We start from the raw sequence: 21,637 nt of genomic DNA, 5'->3' as shown, positions 1-21,637 counted from the left end.
TTGTCACTCATAGATACCTAGTTGACAAAATATTGGATTTTATGGGAATTTTGCCGTTTTGACCATATAAGATACAGATTAAAGCCATAATTTTCTAATGAGGTGTTTGATATGTATGAATGTTTGTAGAATTCATTTTCTGGTAGTCTTTTTTAAAAATATACCAGATTTTATGAATTAGACTAATATTTTTTCTCAGAATAACAACATATGCTACCTCTACCCCTTAATTTTGAGCTACAAAATGCACCATTTTCAGCCATTTTTGCCAAATTTAACCCTTTATAGAAAAAGTTCTGGTATTAAACTTTTGTTATTATTTTGCATATCAATAGGAAAACGGCTGTTCTTTCTAAATCAGGAAGAAAAATTGGGGGTCCGTGTGCTTACTTTTTTGCTCCATTTGGATTTTTGTTATTTTTCAGTATTTTAGAGTAAAAAATAAAAGTGCCCAAATTACCATTAAATGTAAAAATAAAGTCACAAAAGTGTATCAATACACATATTAATGCTCAATATTTTAATTACTACGAACCTAGTAACAATTTGAAGCAAAAAGTAGCTCAATACAGCTAAAAATGCTGGCGCACTGATGATTTAAGAAAAAGCAATTTCAGTACAAAATGGTAAAACTGTGGCTCTACTTGAAGCGAAAAAAGACACAATTTCAAAATGGCCGTCAAATGGGCCATTTCTTAAAACCCCCGTATAAAAAATTCTCCTAAAAATAGAAATGTAATTTTTTGACAAAATTTGCATCTGGCAACTTGCTACAGATACTGATAAATTGTATTCGAAAATCTCAAAACTTCTTTGATCTATGTTGAAACGAGACTTCAACGGGACTGAAACCTCAGAAGAATACATCCTTAAGGTCCTTTACAAAAATTGTGAATTCTTGACCCTGGGGTTTCATGTTTCCCACTGGGGAGGGGGTCAAATTTACTATAGTTTATATAGGAAAAACACATTTATGAATGTTATTTGCTTAGTTTTCATAGGAAATTAGTCAAACTGGGTTAGAACTTTTAGCCTGAGATAGCATTTTGTTGTCATATCCATATCGGTCCTGGCAGACCCCCAGGGGCATTAGGGGTGGGGTCAAAAGGGGTCAAATAGGCTAAAACTTCAAGTTCTTATGAATTAAGATTTGATGGAACCAGATACTCTTCATAGATTGGAAGGTCATAAGGTCCTTTTACAAAAAATTGTGAATTTCATGGCCCTGGGATCTCAGACTTTCCCCTGGGGAGGGGGTCAAATTTACTATAGTTTATATAGGAAAAACACATTTATGAACATTTATTTGCTTAGTTTTAATAGGAAATGAGTCAAACTGGTTTAGAATTATTAGCCTGAAATAGTATTTTAACACCATATCCATTTTGGTCCTGGCTGACCCCAAGGGACCAGAGGGTGGGGTCAAAATGGCTAAAATTTCAAAAAATCTGCTTCTGATTTCACAGGTTTGATGGAACCAAATAATCTTCATAGATTAAAAAGTGAAATTAATAAAATCACTGACACTGACTGACTTCTAGTTTGGTTTTGTTGTTTAACGCTGGCAAAGCAAATTGGAATTTGAATACGAAGGTTCAACTTTAAAGTTTATTCCGATTCGTAAATACTTTTTACAGATTTGAACCAACTTTGAAATGCTATTTCTGTAGCAGCACTCAGGTGACCATCAAGGCCTCTTGGGCCTCTTGTTAAAATTGCTACACATCCACCATTTTTTTAAATTTTCAATAAATAAAGAAAAGAACGAGAATCATTATAAAATTGTCAGTAAAGTTTGAATAAAAACAACCAAAACAGTTTCAACAGGTAATAATTTAATGTTGGGTAAAATGGATCAGAAATCTAGTTTCCTTCTATCCAGTGAAAGAGACTTCATTTCAGACACAGGGGCCTGAATAGATGTTGTGGTAGCTGGTCCCTGTGCAGCTTCTGTGTGGTCTGGCTGAGTGGAGTTATCTTTCTTGCTTAATTCCTCAATCTGTTACAACAATAAAATACATTGTATCCATAGATACTAGAACAGGACTCGACCAGTGTATATATGACGTATGTGAGTGTTTCTAGTCTAAAACAGTTAAAATGAACCTTTGGGACAATCAAAATCACTTTGTTGTACACACAAAACAGATATCTTGTAGGAACCTTGATGGGGAATTAACTTTGTGATAACCATGAATTTGTTGTAAGCATGTTCATTATAACATGTTTTACTGTACATTGGTTTATTTCTGAAATATTTCTAGTAACCCTTAAGAAAACAAGAGATCCCAGAGGGATCTTGGCGCCCACCAAAGAATGATCTACATCTGACAATGGAAAGAGGGATCTTTTCTCTGCTTTTCAAACTTTTACTACCTATTACTACCTATAAAAATTTGAGAAAGATCTTCAGCATTTTCTGAGAAATAGTGGTAACAAACTTCAATTATTAAAATCCAAGATGGTGGCCTGTCGGCTATCTTGTTAATTGATCAGTCTCAAAATGCAATAAGCACAACCAGGGCCCTAGGGGAACCTACACATACATTTGAGACAGATTTCTTCAGTACTTTCTGAGAAATAGCGGTAACAAGCTTCAACTATCAAAATCCAAGATGGAGGCCTGTCTGCCATCTTGTTCACAGATCTGTCTGAAAATGCAATATGCACAACTAGATCCCTAGAAAAACCTGCACATGAAATTTGAGACAGATCCCTTCAGTACTTCCTGAGAAATGGCGGTAACAAACTCAAACTGTCAAAATCCAAGATGGTGGCCTGTCAGCCATCTTGTTGACCGATTGGTCCCAAAATACAATATGCACTACAAGGACCCTAGGGGAACATACATGTTAAATTTGAGAAGGATCCCTACAAAGCTTTCTGAGAAATAGCGATAACAAGATTCATTTGTCAAAATCCAAGATGGCAGCCTGTCAGCCATCTTGTTGACCGATCTGTCTCAAAATGCAATATGCACAACTAGTGGAACCTAGGGGAACCTACATGTGAAATTTGAGAAGGATTCCTTCTGTAACAGGAGAGGAGAAAATGTAGCGGCCAGACCGGGGTTTGAACCCAAGACCCTCAGAATACTAGCCGAGTGCTCTACCGACTGAGCTACCTGGTCACCGATGATCGACCCAGTCCAATCCCGCTACACTTCAGTACTTTCTGAGAAATAGCAGTAACAAACCTTAACTATCAAAATCCAAGATGGCTGCCTGTTGACCAATTGGTATCAAAATGCAATATGCACAGCTAGGGCCCTAGGGAAACCTACATGAAATTTGAGAAAGAACCCTTCAGCACTTTCTGAGAAATAGTGATAACAAGAAATGTTAATGGACGGAAGGACGGACCACGGACGAAAAGCGAATTAAATAGCCCACCATCTGATGATGGTGGGCTAAAAAAAGCAAATATTTCCACATTGACAATCCTATATAATAATTCTACAAACCTTCCTTCTTTCTTTATGGGTTTTTCCTATTCCAAGTCTGTAAAAAAATGCATTGTTGTGAGAGTCCAAGTACAGAAATATACTTTATCTTGATATATTTACATTTTGCCACTGGGACTCCCATTACTCTAATGATAATGGTGATCTGCATTATGACCCAATAAATGCAGCCTTAGACTTGGTGTAGTAATATCTACATAAATGAATGTGAGTCTTTGTTTACCGACACCATTTTGGTTATGAAACTTATGAAAAAATGTTTTTAAATGTCTGAATAATTGAAAGTAAACTGAAAAGCTATTGAAAACATTGAAATTTTGTTATCTTTTCATTTTCTTATAGGGACTTTTTTTATCGCATTGAACTTGGCTGTTGAGGTTAAATGGCTGAAGCAGGAAATTCAAATGTTCACTCGCATCTAAATTATGTTTTACTTTGAACTAGAAAGTAAAATGTAAATATAACAATCAAGGGAATGTTAGTTTGCATTTATTGGAGATATAAATGCAATCTAGATGGCAGATAAATATTCATAGCGCCCTAACGGGCGCTATGAATATTTATCTGCCATCCAGATTGCATTTATATTTCCAATAGATGCAATCTAACAATTCTTTAATTGTTAAATGTTATTTGTGTAATGCTTCATCAAAGTAAATAGTTGATATATATGTACATGTATAATGTTCTATTGTTTCATTACACTGAGCAGATAACCTACTAATGTTTACTTATATATAGTATATCACCTTTAATTTAAATTATTTGATGATGAGATACATATGACATTATGGTACAAGTATTTACCTGGGTAGACCTCTGTTTAGTCCCTCTAACAATACACAGGCCTTACAGATAGGATTACTGGAGATGTAGCCACATCGCTCACAGTTCCCTAAAACAAAACAATACAAGTGTTTTTGATAAGTCTATTGTTATAAAATATTGGGAATGCATTATGAAGCAATCAACAAATAATTGTGATTTGTTAATTTATCAAACTTCAAATATCATGAATTGCCATTATTGTCTTTACTAATAAGTGAATTGCTCTTAGTCATACTTTTTATCCAGTTGAATTGCCTAACACATTCATTAATTTTATAAACAGAATTGAGTGAAACAGAACATGTTTTTTATCACAATGTATAAATGTTAATGACTTGCAGTGTCAAATATGTATATTCAGAGTTACCTACCCTGAACCGGCATCTTCACAGAGGTCTTCACCGACAAACTTTCTCCTGAATGAATTATATCTACAATAAAAAGATAAAAATGAGAAATCAAACCCTTTTTGGTAATGTGTTACATTTTTAAGTATTTTGAAATAATTAAAAAAAATCCTATATATCATCTACTTTGCTCAAGAATGTTTTATAGGTAAATAGATTTAGAACATGTTTAGAATATCTTAAACTTAAAACTTACCTATTATAGCACTTGGTCTGATTTTCTCGACGTCTTTTATGTAAGCTCGAGCAAATCCCCTGATAATGGAGACAAAAAGAATTAGAATGCCTCATAAACTGTTACTTTGGAAACAATAAAAAGTGGAATGTATAAAGACTATTGGCAGTTATAAGACAAATACATAGCTAACTGCATATATAAAGCTTTGGCATCTTTGTTTTATGTAGTTTACCAAAAAACATGCATACTTTTCATAATTTCAGTAATTAATTCACACCTACTGAGTAACTGACGAATACATTATATTATACATACCTGTATGCATTTGGAGAATAAATACATTCTGTTGAGAAATAGTCCAGCTTCTTAAAATAGGCATACCTGTCTCAGATGAATTAAAACATATTATAAATACCAGTAAATAGTTAACTTAATTTGCATGTAACTTTTTGTCAATACATGTACATGTAATCAAATTGGTCATCTGACATCTGGTCATTTGGAACACAAATGCAATTCTTTATCCTAATTGGGCATAGCCAAATGAAATACAAATTTAGCACAATCAATGAATTGGTATTTGCCTTTAGTTTTTAGAGAGACTTTTTTTCCATTAGTACTTTAATTGACTAGTAGGACTTCTATTACAACGTTTTTCCAAAAGGCGACTTACATGACAATCTCCTTTTCGTATGTGTATTTGAAAGGCTTACACCTGGGAAGTGAACCCTCAGCACCCTGGCAACACAAATATACAAATAAATTAATACCATGTTCTATCTTTAAGAGATTATCATATGACTGAAAATCATAAGAAATCAATCCATCCTAACCTACTGGGAAACAGCTGTAGCTACATCAAATGTACATGTAAATAGTATATATGTTGTTCAGAGGAAAGATGTCCGATCACGAATGGTCTGGGTTGATCGGTGAAATAATCTACCAGAAATATAGATTTTAGATATGCAGGCCTATACACCACTGAGTATTAAGAAATTACTTACATAGGTTATCATTATGATAATGACAGACAATAACTTACTGTAGTGATAGCTGTACACCTCCTAAGTCGACCAATATCACCTCTTAAAACTGTAAAATTATATTCTTTGGTTAAAGATGCTTATATTTCATCAGTAGATATGTCTCCCATTAAAAGTTTAATAGTGAAGAAGTTACTTGATAAAGATTTTTTTTCTCAGAAAAGCATAATAATGATCAAAGCTTATACTGTTTAACAGTTCTGCTCTGTACTCTGAACCGGGTAAACAAATAAGATAGATAGATATATACCTTTTAAATCATACACTATTTCACCTTCTATTTTTCAAAGTTTCAATGGACAAAATAATATTTTTGTAACATAGAAATATTCATTACAGACAAATATGGTAATAAATAGTCTCACCATTCATGATAACGGTTTCTGCAATGTCATCTGCATTGTGTCCTGCAAAAAGAATTCAGAAATACTTATAAATGACATTTACTAGAAACATCAGATTATTAGAAAAAGAAAGAATCTTAATCAACAAAAGTTATCTCCCTTAAAATACAGGTGGTGAAATTGAGGTTTAAGTAGTGATGCTATTTACCTGTAACAATCTTGTTCACTTTCATCAGCATAGCTCCCCTATCTAAAGCTTGTCTACGGAACACTCCACAAAATGTACCTGGAAGACAAGTAAGACGTACAATGTACAAGTAATTATTTTTCTGCTAAGTTTCAGAAATGACACTCTTATAAAACCAATTTTTTAGTCTCTTTTATTGTAAAAGTAGTCAGGGTGACATTACCTATGTACTTAGAATCCCTACAGGAATTCTACCAGTCAAAGACAAGTAGAATCTAAAATGACATGTACTTAAAATCCCTACAGGAATTCTACCAGTCAAAGACAAGTAGTATCTATAATGGCCACTTTAGTCCCACTCCTCAGCTTCCTAACTTCTCAAAATGCTATTTATACAATTTCAAGTCCCTGATACACTAGTAGAAGCTGTCTTAGAAATATCAGCAATATATTAAAAGCAATGCTTAGTTTTAAAGAAGTTGTCCATTCATCAATATATTGACCCATTTGACCTTGCCCTTTAGGTCTCCGAGAGATTAGTCCGACCATTCGTACAACCTTAAAGTCCTAACTTGTGTCTATGCTGTCAGTCAAATATGATAAAATGTACGTATCATTTTGTTCCAGATAAGATGTCTTGATCTTTTATATTCTGCCAATATAGATAAATTGACCCCTTTTTGTTATGACCCTCAGCCACATATATGGTCAGTCTGATAATTTGTAAAATTTTGAATACCGGTATATAACTTTTTTGGGTGTTACCTATGGTACAGAAAAGAGGTCACTTTCATCAATATAGCTATTGTGACCATTTTTTTGGTCATGCCTTTCAAATGACTTGAGGACTGAGCACAATCAAAGTTAAGTGTACAATTTATAAATCTATCAATCAAAGGAATAATACCAGTTTAAAATTCCTATCCGATGTTTTGATAAGATTTCACTAGTTAGACAGGTGGATCTCTGATGTTTTGATAAGATTTCAATAGTTAGACAGGTGGATATCTGATGTTTTGAGAAGATTTCACTCGTTAGACAGGTGGATATCTGATGTTTTGAGAAGATTTCACTAGTTAGGTGGAAATCTGATGTTTTGATAAATTTTCACTATTTGGTTGAATATCTGATGTTTTGATAAGTTTTCACTAGTTAGGTGGATATCTGATGTTTTGAGAAGATTTCGCTAGTTAGAAAGGTGGATATCTGATGTTTTGAGAAGATTTCACTAGTTAGGTGGAAATCTGATGTTTTGAGAAGATTTCACAAGTTAGACAGGTGGATATCTGATGTTTTGAGAAGATTTTTCACTAGTTAGACAGGTGGATATCTGATGTTTTGAGAAGATTTCGCTACTTACACAGGTGAATATCTGATGTTTTGAGAAGATTTCACTCGTTAGACAGGTGGATATCTAATGTTTTGAGAAAATTTCACTAATTAGGTGGATATCTAATTTTTGGATAATATTTCACCAGTTCAATGGATATCTTATGTTTTGAGAAGATTTCGCTAGTTAGACATGTGGATATCTGATGTTTTGAGAAGATTTCACTAGTTAGACAGGTGGATATCTGATGTTTTGAGAAGATTTCACTAATTCGATAGGTGGATATCTAATGTTTTGAGAAGATTTCACTAGTTAGACAGGTCGATATCTGATGTTTTGAGAAGATTTTTCACTAGTTAGACAGGTGGATATCTGATGTTTTGAGAAGATTTCGCTAGTTAGACAGGTGGATATCTGATGTTTTGAGAAGATTTCACTCGTTAGACAGGTGGATATCTAATGTTTTGAGAAGATTTCACTAGTTAGGTAGATATCTAATTTTTTGATAATATTTCACTAGTGAGGTGGATATATTATGTTTTGAGAAGATTTCGCTAGTAAGACAGGTGGATATCTGATGTTTTGAGAAGATTTCACTAGTTAGACAGGTGGATATCTGATGTTTTGAGAAGATTTCACTAATTCGATAGGTGGATATCAGATTTTTTGAGAAGATTTCGCTAGTTAGATAGGTGGATATCTAATGTTTTGAGAAGATTTCACTAGTTAGACAGGTGGATATCTGATGTTTTGAGAAGATTTCGCTAATTAGATAGGTGGATATCTGATGTTTTGAGAAGATTTCACTAGTTAGACAGGTGGATATCTAATGTTTTGAGAAGATTTCACTCGTTAGACAGGTGGATATCTGATGTTTTGAGAAGATTTCGCTAGTTAGATAGGTGGATATCTGATGTTTTGAGAAGATTTCACTAGTTAGACAGGTGGATATCTGATGTTTTGAGAAGATTTCACTCGTTAGACAGGTGGATATCTGATGTTTTGAGAAGATTTCGCTAGTTAGATAGGTGGATATCTGATGTTTTGAGAAGATTTCACTAGTTAGACAGGTGGATATCTAATGTTTTGAGAAGATTTCACTAGTTAGACAGGTGGATATCTGATGTTTTGAGAAGATTTCACTAGTTAGACAGGTGGATACCTGATGTTTTGAGAAAATTTCACTAGTTAGACAGGTGGATATCTGTTTTGAGAAGATTTCACTGGTTAGACAGAAGGATATCTGATATTTTGAAAAGATTCACTAGTTAGACAGATTGATATCTGATATTTTGAAAAGATTCACTAGTTAGGTGGATACCTGATGTTTTGAGAAGATTTCAATGGTTAGACAGATGGATATCTGATATTTTGAAAAGATTCACTAATTAGACAGGTGGATATCTGATGTCATAATACAAACCAGTCAACAGTAATAAAGTTCAACTTACAGTTGTTCTTCAAGCCTATCTGTTTTACAATAGCATCCATAGTCCAGCCATAGAGTTCCTGTGTAAAATCAGAAATATCAAAATTTTATCAAAGACAAATGAGATATAATACTCTCGAATAAATTAAATAAATCAGGCTTGAAAGGTGTTAAGTTACTACACCTGTAAATGCTATGTGGACAGAAATAGATCAGAATCTGATGGATGATGTACATGTAGTGTTAAGTATATTAACTAAACCATTTTGTGGATTATGAGATGTGTTGAACAATAATAAAGTTTCCCTTAACTCTGATACCATACTTATACATTCAGACAGACAATATACATTCAGACAGACATATCTCTTATATACCAGGTAGGTGTCCCGTAACTCTGATACCATATTTAAACAGTCAGACAGAAAGATCTCTGATATACCAGGTAGTTGTTTTAACCAGCTACTATACTATTTGTCAACTTTAGAAACTAATCCCACACAATGCAAGCTCATTACTATTTTCATACATATGAACCCCTGGATACCTACCTCATAAGACACTATCTTCAGGGGGAGGTCATACTGCATTTGGTTTCTTTTTACAGTCTGTAAAACAAAGGAGTAATTTACAATATAGGGGAGATAACTCATTAGTAAAAGGGAGATAATACTGTTTCAGAGATCAATTAAACTAAAGATGCAACAAAAGATGTCTGATTGACGCCATCACTCTTTTAAATGACAGTTCTTACCCGTATACCTGTAGGTTAAAATATCTTGCTTAGAATAATTAGAAAGTTGAATTACACAAGTTATATATGTAATGATAAATTTCCTATAAATCATAAAAGCAGTTTGACGGTAACTTAGTACTGAATGCAAAAAGTGTACAATAATAGAATAAATCTTGGTTAGTCTTTCTTAAAATTTATTTATAGAAGTGATTCCTTCATCTTTTATTGACTATAGCAGTAACCTACCTCTAATGAGTCGTCTCTGTAGCCTGTGATCCCTTCATCCACGGACAACAGTACAAGGTCAAGGCCATAGCTGTACCGGTCATTCAGCACTTTCATCACATAGGCCAACACAGTGGAATCTTCAAACATATATAGGATGTGGAATATCAAAATACAACATGAATTGTACGTGTCTTACTATCTCTGTATGAAATGGCTGTCATATGAACCTCTCAGTGTTATTTACTCTAAATGTACATGAACATACAAATGTGCAATCAACATCTTGATCAAACAACACGTTACCTGTTATATATGTCATTGTTTTTATTTCATTTCTTTGAAAGTCATAGATGAAATTTTGATACTTAAATTTTATCAGTATAATTGATTTTCAATATTTTAGTAAAAGCAAAATTAAATTGAGTTTACTGTAAACCAAATTATTTTTGTGTGTGATTTAAATCCACATATTTAACAAGCAATATGAAATCATAAAAGTATATATAATGTACGGTAAATGGGAAAATACAGATAGCATGGAACCATATATAGAAGTCTAAATCACAAAATTAAATCACTGTGAAAATCAGTTGATTTATATTTTACAGTGACCAATTACTTGTTTACAATATTAATTAATTCATCATCCTCAGTAAATCAATCTCAAACTATGTTTATATACACTCCTCTGTTTTCTCTACATGTAAACAGTCCTATTTTCTATACCTTTTCCTCCGGAGGCCCCAATAGCCACCGTCTCTCCGGGTGTGAATAATTTGGCATCAACGATCGTCTTATGGACCTCCTCTTCAAAGGCATAATAGAAACAATCCTTACAAAGGGCATCCCCCTGAAACAGAACAATTTAGTACCAGTAAATGTACAACAAAATTGGGATTCATACAAACACAGACTCATGGCCAATGGACAACACAAAGACAGAATTTTTTATATCTCATCACAAAGATCTGAGATATGGTAAAAGAGTTTTTTCTCTAAATTAATCCCAATTACACCTTTGTGTATGCATTGAATTTGATGTTTTCAATATCAAAATATTTGAATTTGAGCAGAATCAAACCTACATTATATACTGTATATAGAAACAAAATCCTCTATGGTAAATTACGTTTTTCAAGATACATTTTAACTTTTTTTTAAAAGTTATAATGATCCATGATGAAGCTATTCCATGTTCATTGTACATCAGTATATATCTATGGCACCAAATACAAAATAGGGGTATATATATATGTAAGTAACAAGTTTCTGTTTCTGTACTTTTACATCTTAACAATTTAAATTGTTAATTCAACAAGTACTTAATGAAAAAGCTACATCGTTAAAATTTGTTTCTTCTGATATTGTTAAAGATGATAAAGCTATAGATAAAGATAGTACATTTGTAACTCTTTGCATTACTTATTACTATTACCTGAGTAATGCCTTAATTCACATTCTTTAGTGATATTTCTCAGTATCAATTTTCCAAGTTACCTCCCTTCCTTTGACAGGCAATATTTTCATCAGAATGACAGCTCAATGCTGTTAGGTACAAAGTCACAGAAAGTCTTACTGTAAATTGTACTGTGGTGCAAAGTGATGGGAGTGGCAGATGTCTTAAGAGAATCTCAAGTCATTGATCACTGATAGCTGACGGGGCATTTACAGAAAACCTCCCCACACTGGCCTATTCAACCAAATGTCTTAAAAAGGAATGATTTAACATGTCAACGGAATCGCTATTAACACACAAAATGGCTACCTGTACTTGAAACCAACACAGTGATGTAAAAGTTATCTCTGAGGAAACTTTCTCTGCTTTTAATGTTATGGTAAACAGTCCATTACGACCAGAGTGGACAATGCCTTTAGTGTGACAAGTGGTCAGTTGGTCAAGTTGTATGGTCAGTGGATGAGGAACAGAACGGCGGGATACATACACTGTACACACAGAACCTTATTATCAATTGTCACTAATTTTCCTTCCATTTTTTGCTTCATTACCCTGCCAAGGTGTGAGAGCATTGTCCAGCGTGACAGTGACCGACAGTTTGATCACTCGTGCCCTATTGTCAACCTAATCTCATCAAGTGGCAGCCATTCCATGTCAATTAGATAATTTGTGATTCACAGACCAACATATTATCACAGATGGAAACATATCAAGTTTAATTTCTGTTTAGGAAAACTTGCAGGTCAAAGACTGTTACACATTTCTGGGCTTGACTTGGCAAGATCATAGGTCACACTCTTTATACCAGTGGTCAGTGAGTGACCACTGGACACACACTGACCACAGGAAGCCACATGTCACCATAATGCCCTATCAGAAAGATCAATCTTCATCTTATCTTTACTCTTTATCACACCAATCTGTTTACTCAGCTAACACAATCAACGAAATCAGCCAGGCCTTTCCATTTTCTCTTCATGTCTGATAATATCCTGTATGTATACTTGATGCACCATGTGTAATTTGTATATCAAGTTTATTTATTTTAATAAACTTTGAAGGCCTCTGTCTTGGCAACAAAGATAGCCAATTTACATGTACCCCATAACTTTCCACAATTATAATAACTGATGCTGACTACCAAACAATTTTACTGAAATCCATTTTGATACTATACATTGTATAGCTACCATGGCATATTAATTGATAAAAACCTAGTGGTACTATTTACCATATACAAATATGATTAACAAGATACATGTAACAGGTCTAATATCAGAATCCTGGAGCTCTCATTGGTAAATGAGTAACTGTTTGTTATTTTTTGTTTTTGTTTTTTATGGTTTTATTAGTTGAACGTCCTATTAACAGCTAGGGTCATGATTCGTTTTTAGTGAACACTAAGTACATATAATATTTCATTAGCTTAAAACATGACTTCAAGATCCCTATGGACTGATGCACTACTAACAATTGAGTTTTACATTGATCTGAGAAAAAATATGACTAAAGAACTACATTTTTTAAATGTTTTTTTGTTGTTGAGTATATTGAAATCAAATCAAGGTTACACTGTACAGTATTTACATAATCACAAAGCAAAAAAAAAGTGTTGCAGCCATTAGTGATGTTGTTAATTTATACCTCCCCGATTGGAGTCTTCATGTGCATTGTGTTTAAGGTAATTAGGTTTGCCTTTCTTATAAAGTTCACTCTTGTACAAGATTTCTATTGAATCATTATACTAACATAATCACAGCTTACAAAATTTTCATGAAAATGATTCTTTATGCACTTTAACAAGGGTTTGGATACTGTATCAGTTTGAAATGAAATAAAAAGCCGTCTGCAAAAAACAGTACATCAAAGCTGAATAAAACTAACTGTATTTCGATCAGGGTCCCAGGGTTGATGATAGATCCTGTCTGGAGCTCCTATACCTAATAATCATCGGCTCAGGTGTGATTGGCAGTTACCCCCGACAACCAGGAGAGTGTCGGGTTAAAAAATCAGGATACAAATCTGTTGAAACGAAGTTGGGGGTCCAGCTTTCTGTAGGTGAGCTCAATATTTGATCTGTATTGGTTAGACGGTGAGATTGAGGTGACAATTTACTCAGTGGGGAGTCAGGACCAACTACCTCTGTATGGAGCGAACACTGAAGTACCTCCTTCGCTGGTTGTCATGATACATCAAAGAACGGCAAGACCTGTGGCTCCATCTTGTTTGTCCATTTAGCGGAGTCTATGATTGCTCCGGGTTGAATAACACGATGCTAAGCCCCGAGGTGAAATTGGAGCTGGTGGGCTTAATTAAGACTGAGAAGGCCGAAGACTATCAAGAGGTGTTAATAGGCAGGTGTTGGACCTGGTTGTGACACCTTACAATGTCCGTGTAAATGATAGGTACAAAGGAATTAAATCAGGTGCATAAAATCAGTGTCTGGTGATCATTGATTACACATGAGGAACATCACTAGTGGAAAGTAGCAAGCTTCTTACAACATTTTGTGGTCAGGTCTTTCCGTCTAGTTAGCTTGCTACTGTTGCAGGACAAAAAGCTTCTTTTAAAGTTGTAGCCTAGTAGATCTAGATTTTAGGAGACTTTTCACAAGAAATGGATTTAATTATAAATTTTTAACAAAATGGATTAATATTTTGAAACAAAACAGTAATAAGTAAACAGCTGATATATCTATCTAGAAGTTAAAGATTTCAAGACTTAACAGCCAATATTAACTCATGTACCAGGAACACAATACCTTGTTCTGTAGTGTGTATTGGGAGGGAAGATCACCCCAAACTGCCTTCAGGAAAATATATACATTTTATATGTAGTATTGATGGCACCAACCTCCAAGAGGGGTAATGAGGAAAGAGTAGATCATATTTCAAAAACTTCAGCTATTTTACAATGATGAACACCACCTATTAGAAAGGAATAGGAATAGAGTAGCCAGACTGCAGAATACATGTATTATATAGCAGCTAGTGCATTGTGCTACATCAGGTGAAATGAGAAGCCAACTGATACAGTGATGCATTACCAGTGTGCTAGACTATATCTGATGACAGAAATAAATGAACACTGTAACCTAAATGCTAAACTGACCATAGCATCAAGGTTATGATTACAATCAACATTAATATTATAGTTAGTCCAGGGTTTGCTTTGAAGCTAGGTGTCCCCCTGTTGTCATCAGTTGTATACATATGTAACAGAAGAGGTGAAAATGAAGGGACCAGACCAGGTTCAAACCCAGGACCTCCAAACACGAGCTGTGTACTCTAACAATTCAGCTATTCAGCCCAGTTAGTTCTGCTATACTAGTAAACGGAGCGATTTATGTGGCTAAAGCTTGTAGGTATGTGTTACATACAGTCTCTTGTCACTTAATTCAAATGGAGTATACTTCTTTGGCTGATCCTTTGTCCTTACAGTCGTTGGTTTTTCTAATCAGAGATCCTGGTTTATTCCTGGTCAGGGCACTTGACAGGAATGTTTATTTTCACAGTTCTTCTACATTGGTGCCAAACAAAATAACCCATGTAAGCTAGGTGATAAAAAAATCTCAGGTTGAGATTTAAGAAACTGCAAGAAACGTATAGATGGTGTTGTGAAAATGCAGTGGGTCAGTGTGACTCTGTCACTTAACTGACGGAGCATTGCTTATTTTTTTCAGTAGGTATAGAGCTTTAAGTTTAGTAGTATCTTGGTGGAGACCCTGGTCTAATTCAAATTCCTGGTTAGTGCACTGAACATGTAGGTGTATTTTCCCTTGTTCTTCTATACACATGTATTGAAATATACCAATAATGCGATAACTTATTATGATCTTTTCTGCTATATTTTTGTTAACAATACAGATGTAACTAATTTCTGATAGTATTTGTCTAAATTTGAATAATATGTCCTTTGATCACATCCTGTGTAAGTGTGAGGTGACACACCATTTTACTGACTAAGTGTAGTGTTGCCTGTGTCCATGTGTTGACCTAGACGTTACAGAACCAGGGAAGCCATTGTCCATACATCTTAAAGACCTTCTGTATAAGGCTCAGCAGGGTCACTAACTAGAGCCCTGTAGCCAGGTAATGAGTGACTTTCAAGTGTCTTCTCTAATTACACATCCTGTATCTGGCTTCATACATCTGTTACTCCTTCAAAACACAACTGTACTGTTTGGAACCATGCGTGATATGTCAAAATGTCAGAGGTGTGAACTCAAAATGAATTTAATGTCAATCTGAAATCTTGAAAATATTTTATATAATATATAATTTATATTTATTTAGACCAATTGATAAAATGTTGAGCCTATGTCATTGTGGGTTGACTAATGCTATAAGTTCTAGTAACTATATATATATATATATATATAAAGGTCAACTTGGTCACCTTCATGTACAAAATACCTTTGAATATTTGACTCTAATTTTCTTCATCAAATTTATCAAATTGTGATTGTGATTTGACTAATCAACAAGTTATAGCAGTACATCTTCTGTAACTTGGGCTAAAAAATAGGAAAAGAACCACTAAAACAGTACTGTTAAACATAGTATACAGTTCATCTCCCTCCATTTAGCAGGGCAATAAACATTAATCAAGAAGACTTTTTCTGACCAAAACATTTGTATTCTCATCCTTAACAGTTTGAAATTGGGAAAATGGGGACAACAAATGTACATGTATAAGCCTTTCACATCAGCATGCTAACATTTGTTCTTATAAAGTAGATGAGTTTTGAAAGTGACAGAAATCATAAATTCCCTGGCATTATCATTGGAGAAAAAAAAAAAAAAAAAAAAAAACAGTGTTGAAGTCTTATCTTATTTTTTTCAAACATGGCAAATACATGTAGGCAATATCTCTGTCTTTCATTTTTCATTTTTTCTTTCCCTTCATCCTTTCTTGTAGCATTTGAAACCATTTTAATGTACATGTAGTTATCTCGGAGATTAAAGATTAAATACCCATTATTTTGCACATACAGAAGGAAGAAGCAACAACAATTTGTATACATATTATACTACCATATCCAACCCAATAAGCGTCCCTGCCCCTATAAGCACCCCTCCCCATTTTTGAGGCCATATTTTCAGTTACCTCGAATGAAATGCAGACTGAAATTAGGAACACTGTGTAGGTTTCTCTATTTGATATCTATTGCAAATTGATCAATCGCTTTATCTATGTGATAATTTTGTGAACAGAGGTGTATATCTTTGGGCTGTTTTATGGCCACTCAGTGATAAGCAAAATATTTTACATGAAGATATCTTAGGGTCAGCTGCATACTGTATGCTAATCAGAATATCCTATTTTTTCTGGGCTCATGGTAATTTCAGAGGTCAAAGGTCAAAGGGTAAAAATTCACATTTTCTTTGTTTAAGTCCTAATTAATTACATATTAGAATAGATCAAGATAATAGTTTTTTGCAGTTTTTGGATGTAAATATTGGGTTTGTGAAGTTCAGTTAAAAAAATGATGAAAAATTAAAGAAGTTGGTCACAGTGACGTAGTTAAGTATTTGTTCTATTTTAGCATTAAAAACTTAAATGTCTTTGCTGAAAACAAAGATTTTTCAATGATTTATTTTCTTGAGATTGATGTTTAGTACAGCATTTGGATCTTGACATAACCTGCTTAGATGATTATAATTTGGTCCTATGTCTCTTAATAAGTGCCTCTTTGTTTTTTCAATGTTCAGTGTTAAAGTTTTATGATCTGTGACTTGTAGTATTTTTGGCATAGAAAATTGAATGTTCTACATATTTTTCTCTGCTTCCCTAAGTTTTAAACTTTCAATATTTACAGACTTTTATTAAGTTTGTATTCGCAAAGTTATCAAACAATTAAATTAAAATATTGATTTTTAATGTGTACACATTTAAAATAGCACGGAGGTATCAGAACTGTTCCGATGTGTACAGGTATACGGCTCGGGAGGTTCCGATCATTATGGGTATCGCCGATGTCAGTCATGTAATACAACTCGGTATTCTGATATTACCCTAAAGTTTGAAAGATGGCGTTGCACGTGTTATACATGTATTTCATGCAACATTTACCGCCATGTCAATAGTATATCGGTACTTTCATGGATCTGAACCATCATATATAAGTATCCATATTCACACATTGGATGTTTTATGTGTGTTTGTGATGGTGAAAATTACAAGAAATACAACTTTAAGTGCTTTAATTAGGAGCTTATTGGGTTGAATACGATATCTCAATTATCATTCTGTCATGTATGACAAAAATAGTTTTCACTTCATCCTCTTAAAGGATTCTGGGAAATTAACTTGCATATATGTCATTATTTATCATTTTATTAGATACCATTCAGTAGCTGAAATCATAATTAAAGTCATCACATGGGGATTGGTCCCATATAAATAACTCAGAAAGAGTACATGTTATGGAATATTAGTTAGATTAGCAATAGTGTCATCATTCAAAAAGATGGATATTGGAATTTAATATTTAGACCAGTAGCTATCGGGATGTCAGAAATATAGAAGAGAATCAAAGTGATCTGTATTTAGGGAATTTAGACTTAAAATTGCAATGACAAAATTGAAATTTTCTCAGTTTCATAAATATATGTACAAGTACATTTATATTTACCTTGTTAAAATATCTTTCAGAAATAACCCTCAGTATATAAGATTTTCACGGTGAGTCCAGAATAGTAATTTTCAAAATTGAATGAGTCCTAATACAAAGAGATATTATAGAGTTTCTTTTTTCAAAACTGTCCTATAAATCAAATGCCTTTGACTGGGTAAACAACTGTTGTATTACTGAAAATTTAGTCAATAATTGTTTTAATTACATGTATAGAATGTTGCAATAATTTTTAATTCTGAGGCTATTTTGGCATACATGCTAGGAGTCATGGACCCATTATTTGTTTACATCATGGATTTATAAGTGAGAAGGATTTGTCATTTGGGTTTTTGGACCACTGCTTTTGTGATTGTCGCATTTTGCGATAAAATTATGACTTTGGCAATTATTTTGGTGACATAAAAATCGCCCATTCAAATATTGATGCCATGTGTTCACCCATCTAAATGTGATGTTGGGTGACGACTGATTTTCCTTTGATATACACCGGCGCAACCTTTGATGTACACAGCTTGCAGGTGCTAGGCTTACCGTCTTACTTTCTGAAGCGGGCTGTCATTTCATGAGCTATCATATTTTTTTAATGAAAATTGAAGACATTTCTTCTAAATCTTCTGTCTTTTAACCAAGGACTAGACGTCGTGAAATTTATTAACCTTTACATTGGTGTTTCTTTTGATTCAATAAGAGAAGTATTTGTTGAATAAAATGGTTTTTATTCTCGGTTCATAGACGTCATGCATGGTGTTTATTAGTGTAAAGAGACTGTGACAAATCCTTCTCACTTATAAATCCTTGGTTTACACTGCTATTTTCTTCTCAATGGGCCAACAATTGATGATGCATCATATATGCTCTTGCAGATGGGCCAACAATATATAGCTAGTCACATAATATAAGCACATGTCAATGGAGTTTACATTCAATTTAACTGATACCACACGGTATTTGAGTAGAATATATTGTATCGCAGTATCGGCAATCTATACAATACACCTTGTTTGAAGGTTTGTGGATGGATGGGATTGGGTCAATCATCGGTGACCACGTAGCTCAGTCGGTAGAGCACTCAGCTAGCTATATTGTTCAGAGGGTCCCAGGTTGGAATCCGCTACTTTTCGCCTCTCCTGCTACAGAATTAGCGCCCAACTAAATAACCCACGGTGGTGGTGTTTGGAAGGGTCTCGCATGTCTTCGAGGGCGAAGACTTTGAGAAAGGAGGGAGGAGTTTAGCGGGGTTGGACTGTGTCGATCATCGATGACCAGGTACAGGCTTAGTTGGTACAGCACTCGGCTAGTGCTCGGCTCATGTTCAGAGGGTACAGGGTTTGAATCCCGGTTTTGCTGCTTCATATTCTCCTCTCCTGTTACAGGTTAAATCTGGTTTCGGTAGATTATTGCATACAGGAAACAAGAGGCCCAGAGGGCCTGTATCGCTCACCTGGTTTTTTGTTTTGTTTTTTGTAATTATCACAAAGACTCTTACAATTAGAAAAATTAGTAAAATTGACTCCAAAATTTGTTTAATTTTGAAACACAACCATATATTGATGCTATTGATACCATACAAATATGATATCCAATACAAAGGTTCAGAGAGGAAGTAATTTATATGAAAATAGTAGCCTAATTGACCTTTTTGGCCCCGCGTCAAAGGCCCCAGGGAGTCAGCCCTATATTTTGTACAATTTTAAATCCCCATCCTATAAGGATGCTACTATTGCATTATGAGTGCTCTTCCGTGCTGATTTGCAGAGAAGAAGTCGTTTATATGATAACAGCAAAAATTGCTCCCTTTCGACCCCGCCCTTCAGCCCCCGGGGGGATCAGTCCAATCATTTGTACAATTTTGAATCCGCACCCTATAAGAATGCTACCATTGCATTATGAGTGCTCTCCCATGCTTAGTTGCAGAAAAGAAGTTGTTTATATGGAAATAGCCAAATTTACCCCTTTTGACCCCGCCCCTCAGGCCCCCAGGGGGTCAGCCCCATCATTTGTACAATTTTGAATCCCCACCCTATAAGGATGCTACCATTGCATTTTGGGCGCTATCCCATGCTTAGTTTCAGAGAAGAAGTCGTTTTAATGGAAATAGCCAAATTGACCCCTTTTGGCCCCGCCCCTCAGGCCCCTGGGGGGTCAGCCCCATAATTTGTACAATTTTCAGCAAGTAGCCCATAAGGATGCTACCAGTCAAATTTTGTTGAAATCCGACCAGCGGTTATGGAGAAGAAGTCGATTGTTGACGGACGGACGGACGGACGGACGACAGACGACGGACGCCATGGTAAGGCATAAGCTCAATTTGGTCCTTCGGACCAGGTGAGCTAAAAATGAGGTCATATACATGTAATACATGTAATTATATTTAATTAGCTATGTTTATTTATTTTGTAGTTAGCTTAAGACTGTAATACTGTCATATAAAAACAAATCTCATCATTAGAAACGATACCATGTGGTTAGTGTTAGTCAAAATATTTTTTTTACAGTGGTCTGGTGGTCACTGGTTTATTTGTTGATTATTTCCTTTTCTAATACAAAGTGTTTCCCGTCTTATGTACAGGATGAATAAAATCGTACATACATATCGATCGTATAAACAATGTTTAACAGGACGCTACATGTATTATGATACGTTTTGAAACCCGAGAAAACAGGAAAACGCAAGACATGTAAGATATTGTGAAATCAGTCGAACTTAGTTATCACATGTAAAATCATGAAAATGAGTTGAAAAGTTTTTCTATATAATATGGTAGTGCGAAATTTTTTATCGCATAAATGTCATAAAAAGAAATTTACCGTTTTAGGCCTCTTCAATATCGCAGAACCTCCACAAATATTGCATTTCACAGGCATGTTGACAGCTTTTTAAACCGGAAGCACATGTCGATGTTTTTACCAAACTTCGTTTGCAAGCTGCCACGCGATTGGTCATAACCAAATGTGTTGACTAATCAGTGGTCGTGTACTTGATATAGACGATGCGTTTATTTAGTTGGTCAGTATGATTTATTTAGTACATATCTGTAACCTCGCGTTGCAATGGAATCTCTGGCAATCCGTTTAGGGGATTTTTATGCAATGGCTTAATTTAAAAAGGGGTTCTGAACTGAAGTTGAACAGATTTTAACATAACAAGAAAAAAATTAACGTAAGGATGTATTCCTATGAGAAGTCCAATTTTTCTGGTAGACTATTAAACTTTTTTTCTCATGTAGATTTTTAGAAATAGCTAGGTGTTCATTCGATAGAAGAAAATGGAAGAAAAAACAAAGTGTCCGTGTGCTCGTTTTTGAGCTATTGCCCCTCAAAGACACCTAGTTGACAAAATATTGGATTATTTTGGGAATCTTGCC

General features: G+C 34.4%; 1 protein-coding gene across 1 annotated transcript; it reads right to left on the bottom strand.

Annotated features, from left to right (window-relative positions):
- Positions 1–1,818: 1,818 nt before the first annotated feature.
- Positions 1,819–21,211, bottom strand: LOC138333554 (cytoplasmic tRNA 2-thiolation protein 1-like). The gene is made up of 15 exons (XM_069282011.1): positions 21,081–21,211; positions 10,903–11,026; positions 10,195–10,313; positions 9,764–9,820; positions 9,235–9,292; positions 6,475–6,552; positions 6,288–6,329; positions 5,922–5,971; positions 5,550–5,614; positions 5,192–5,257; positions 4,895–4,953; positions 4,663–4,722; positions 4,271–4,358; positions 3,464–3,500; positions 1,819–1,999 (listed from the first exon to the last, which is right to left on the bottom strand). The coding sequence occupies exons 1-15, from the start codon at positions 21,135–21,137 to the stop codon at positions 1,856–1,858; spliced, it is 1,104 nt and encodes a 367-aa protein (XP_069138112.1). The 5' UTR covers positions 21,138–21,211; the 3' UTR covers positions 1,819–1,855.
- Positions 21,212–21,637: the final 426 nt, after the last annotated feature.

The sequence above is a fragment of the Argopecten irradians genome, chromosome 1, assembly GCF_041381155.1.
Source record: "Argopecten irradians isolate NY chromosome 1, Ai_NY, whole genome shotgun sequence".
In the NCBI taxonomy this organism is placed as follows: Eukaryota; Metazoa; Mollusca; class Bivalvia; order Pectinida; family Pectinidae; genus Argopecten; species Argopecten irradians.
Note: the sequence above shows the minus strand (reverse complement) of the source record. Positions and strands in the feature narration are given on the sequence as shown.

What these genes read in the sequence shown, in the direction of transcription:
- LOC138333554 (XM_069282011.1), bottom strand. Translation starts at nt 21,137, where the DNA reads ATGCCTGTGAAATGCAATATTTGTGGAGGTTCTGCGATATTGAAGAGG. An exon ending in ACAGAGACGACTCATTAGAG is followed by an intron (nt 9,821 to 10,194) that starts GTAGGTTACTGC and finishes TTTGTTTTACAG; the next exon opens with ACTGTAAAAAGAAACCAAAT. An exon ending in CCCATAAAGAAAGAAGGAAG is followed by an intron (nt 2,000 to 3,463) that starts GTTTGTAGAATT and finishes TTGTTGTAACAG; the next exon opens with ATTGAGGAATTAAGCAAGAA.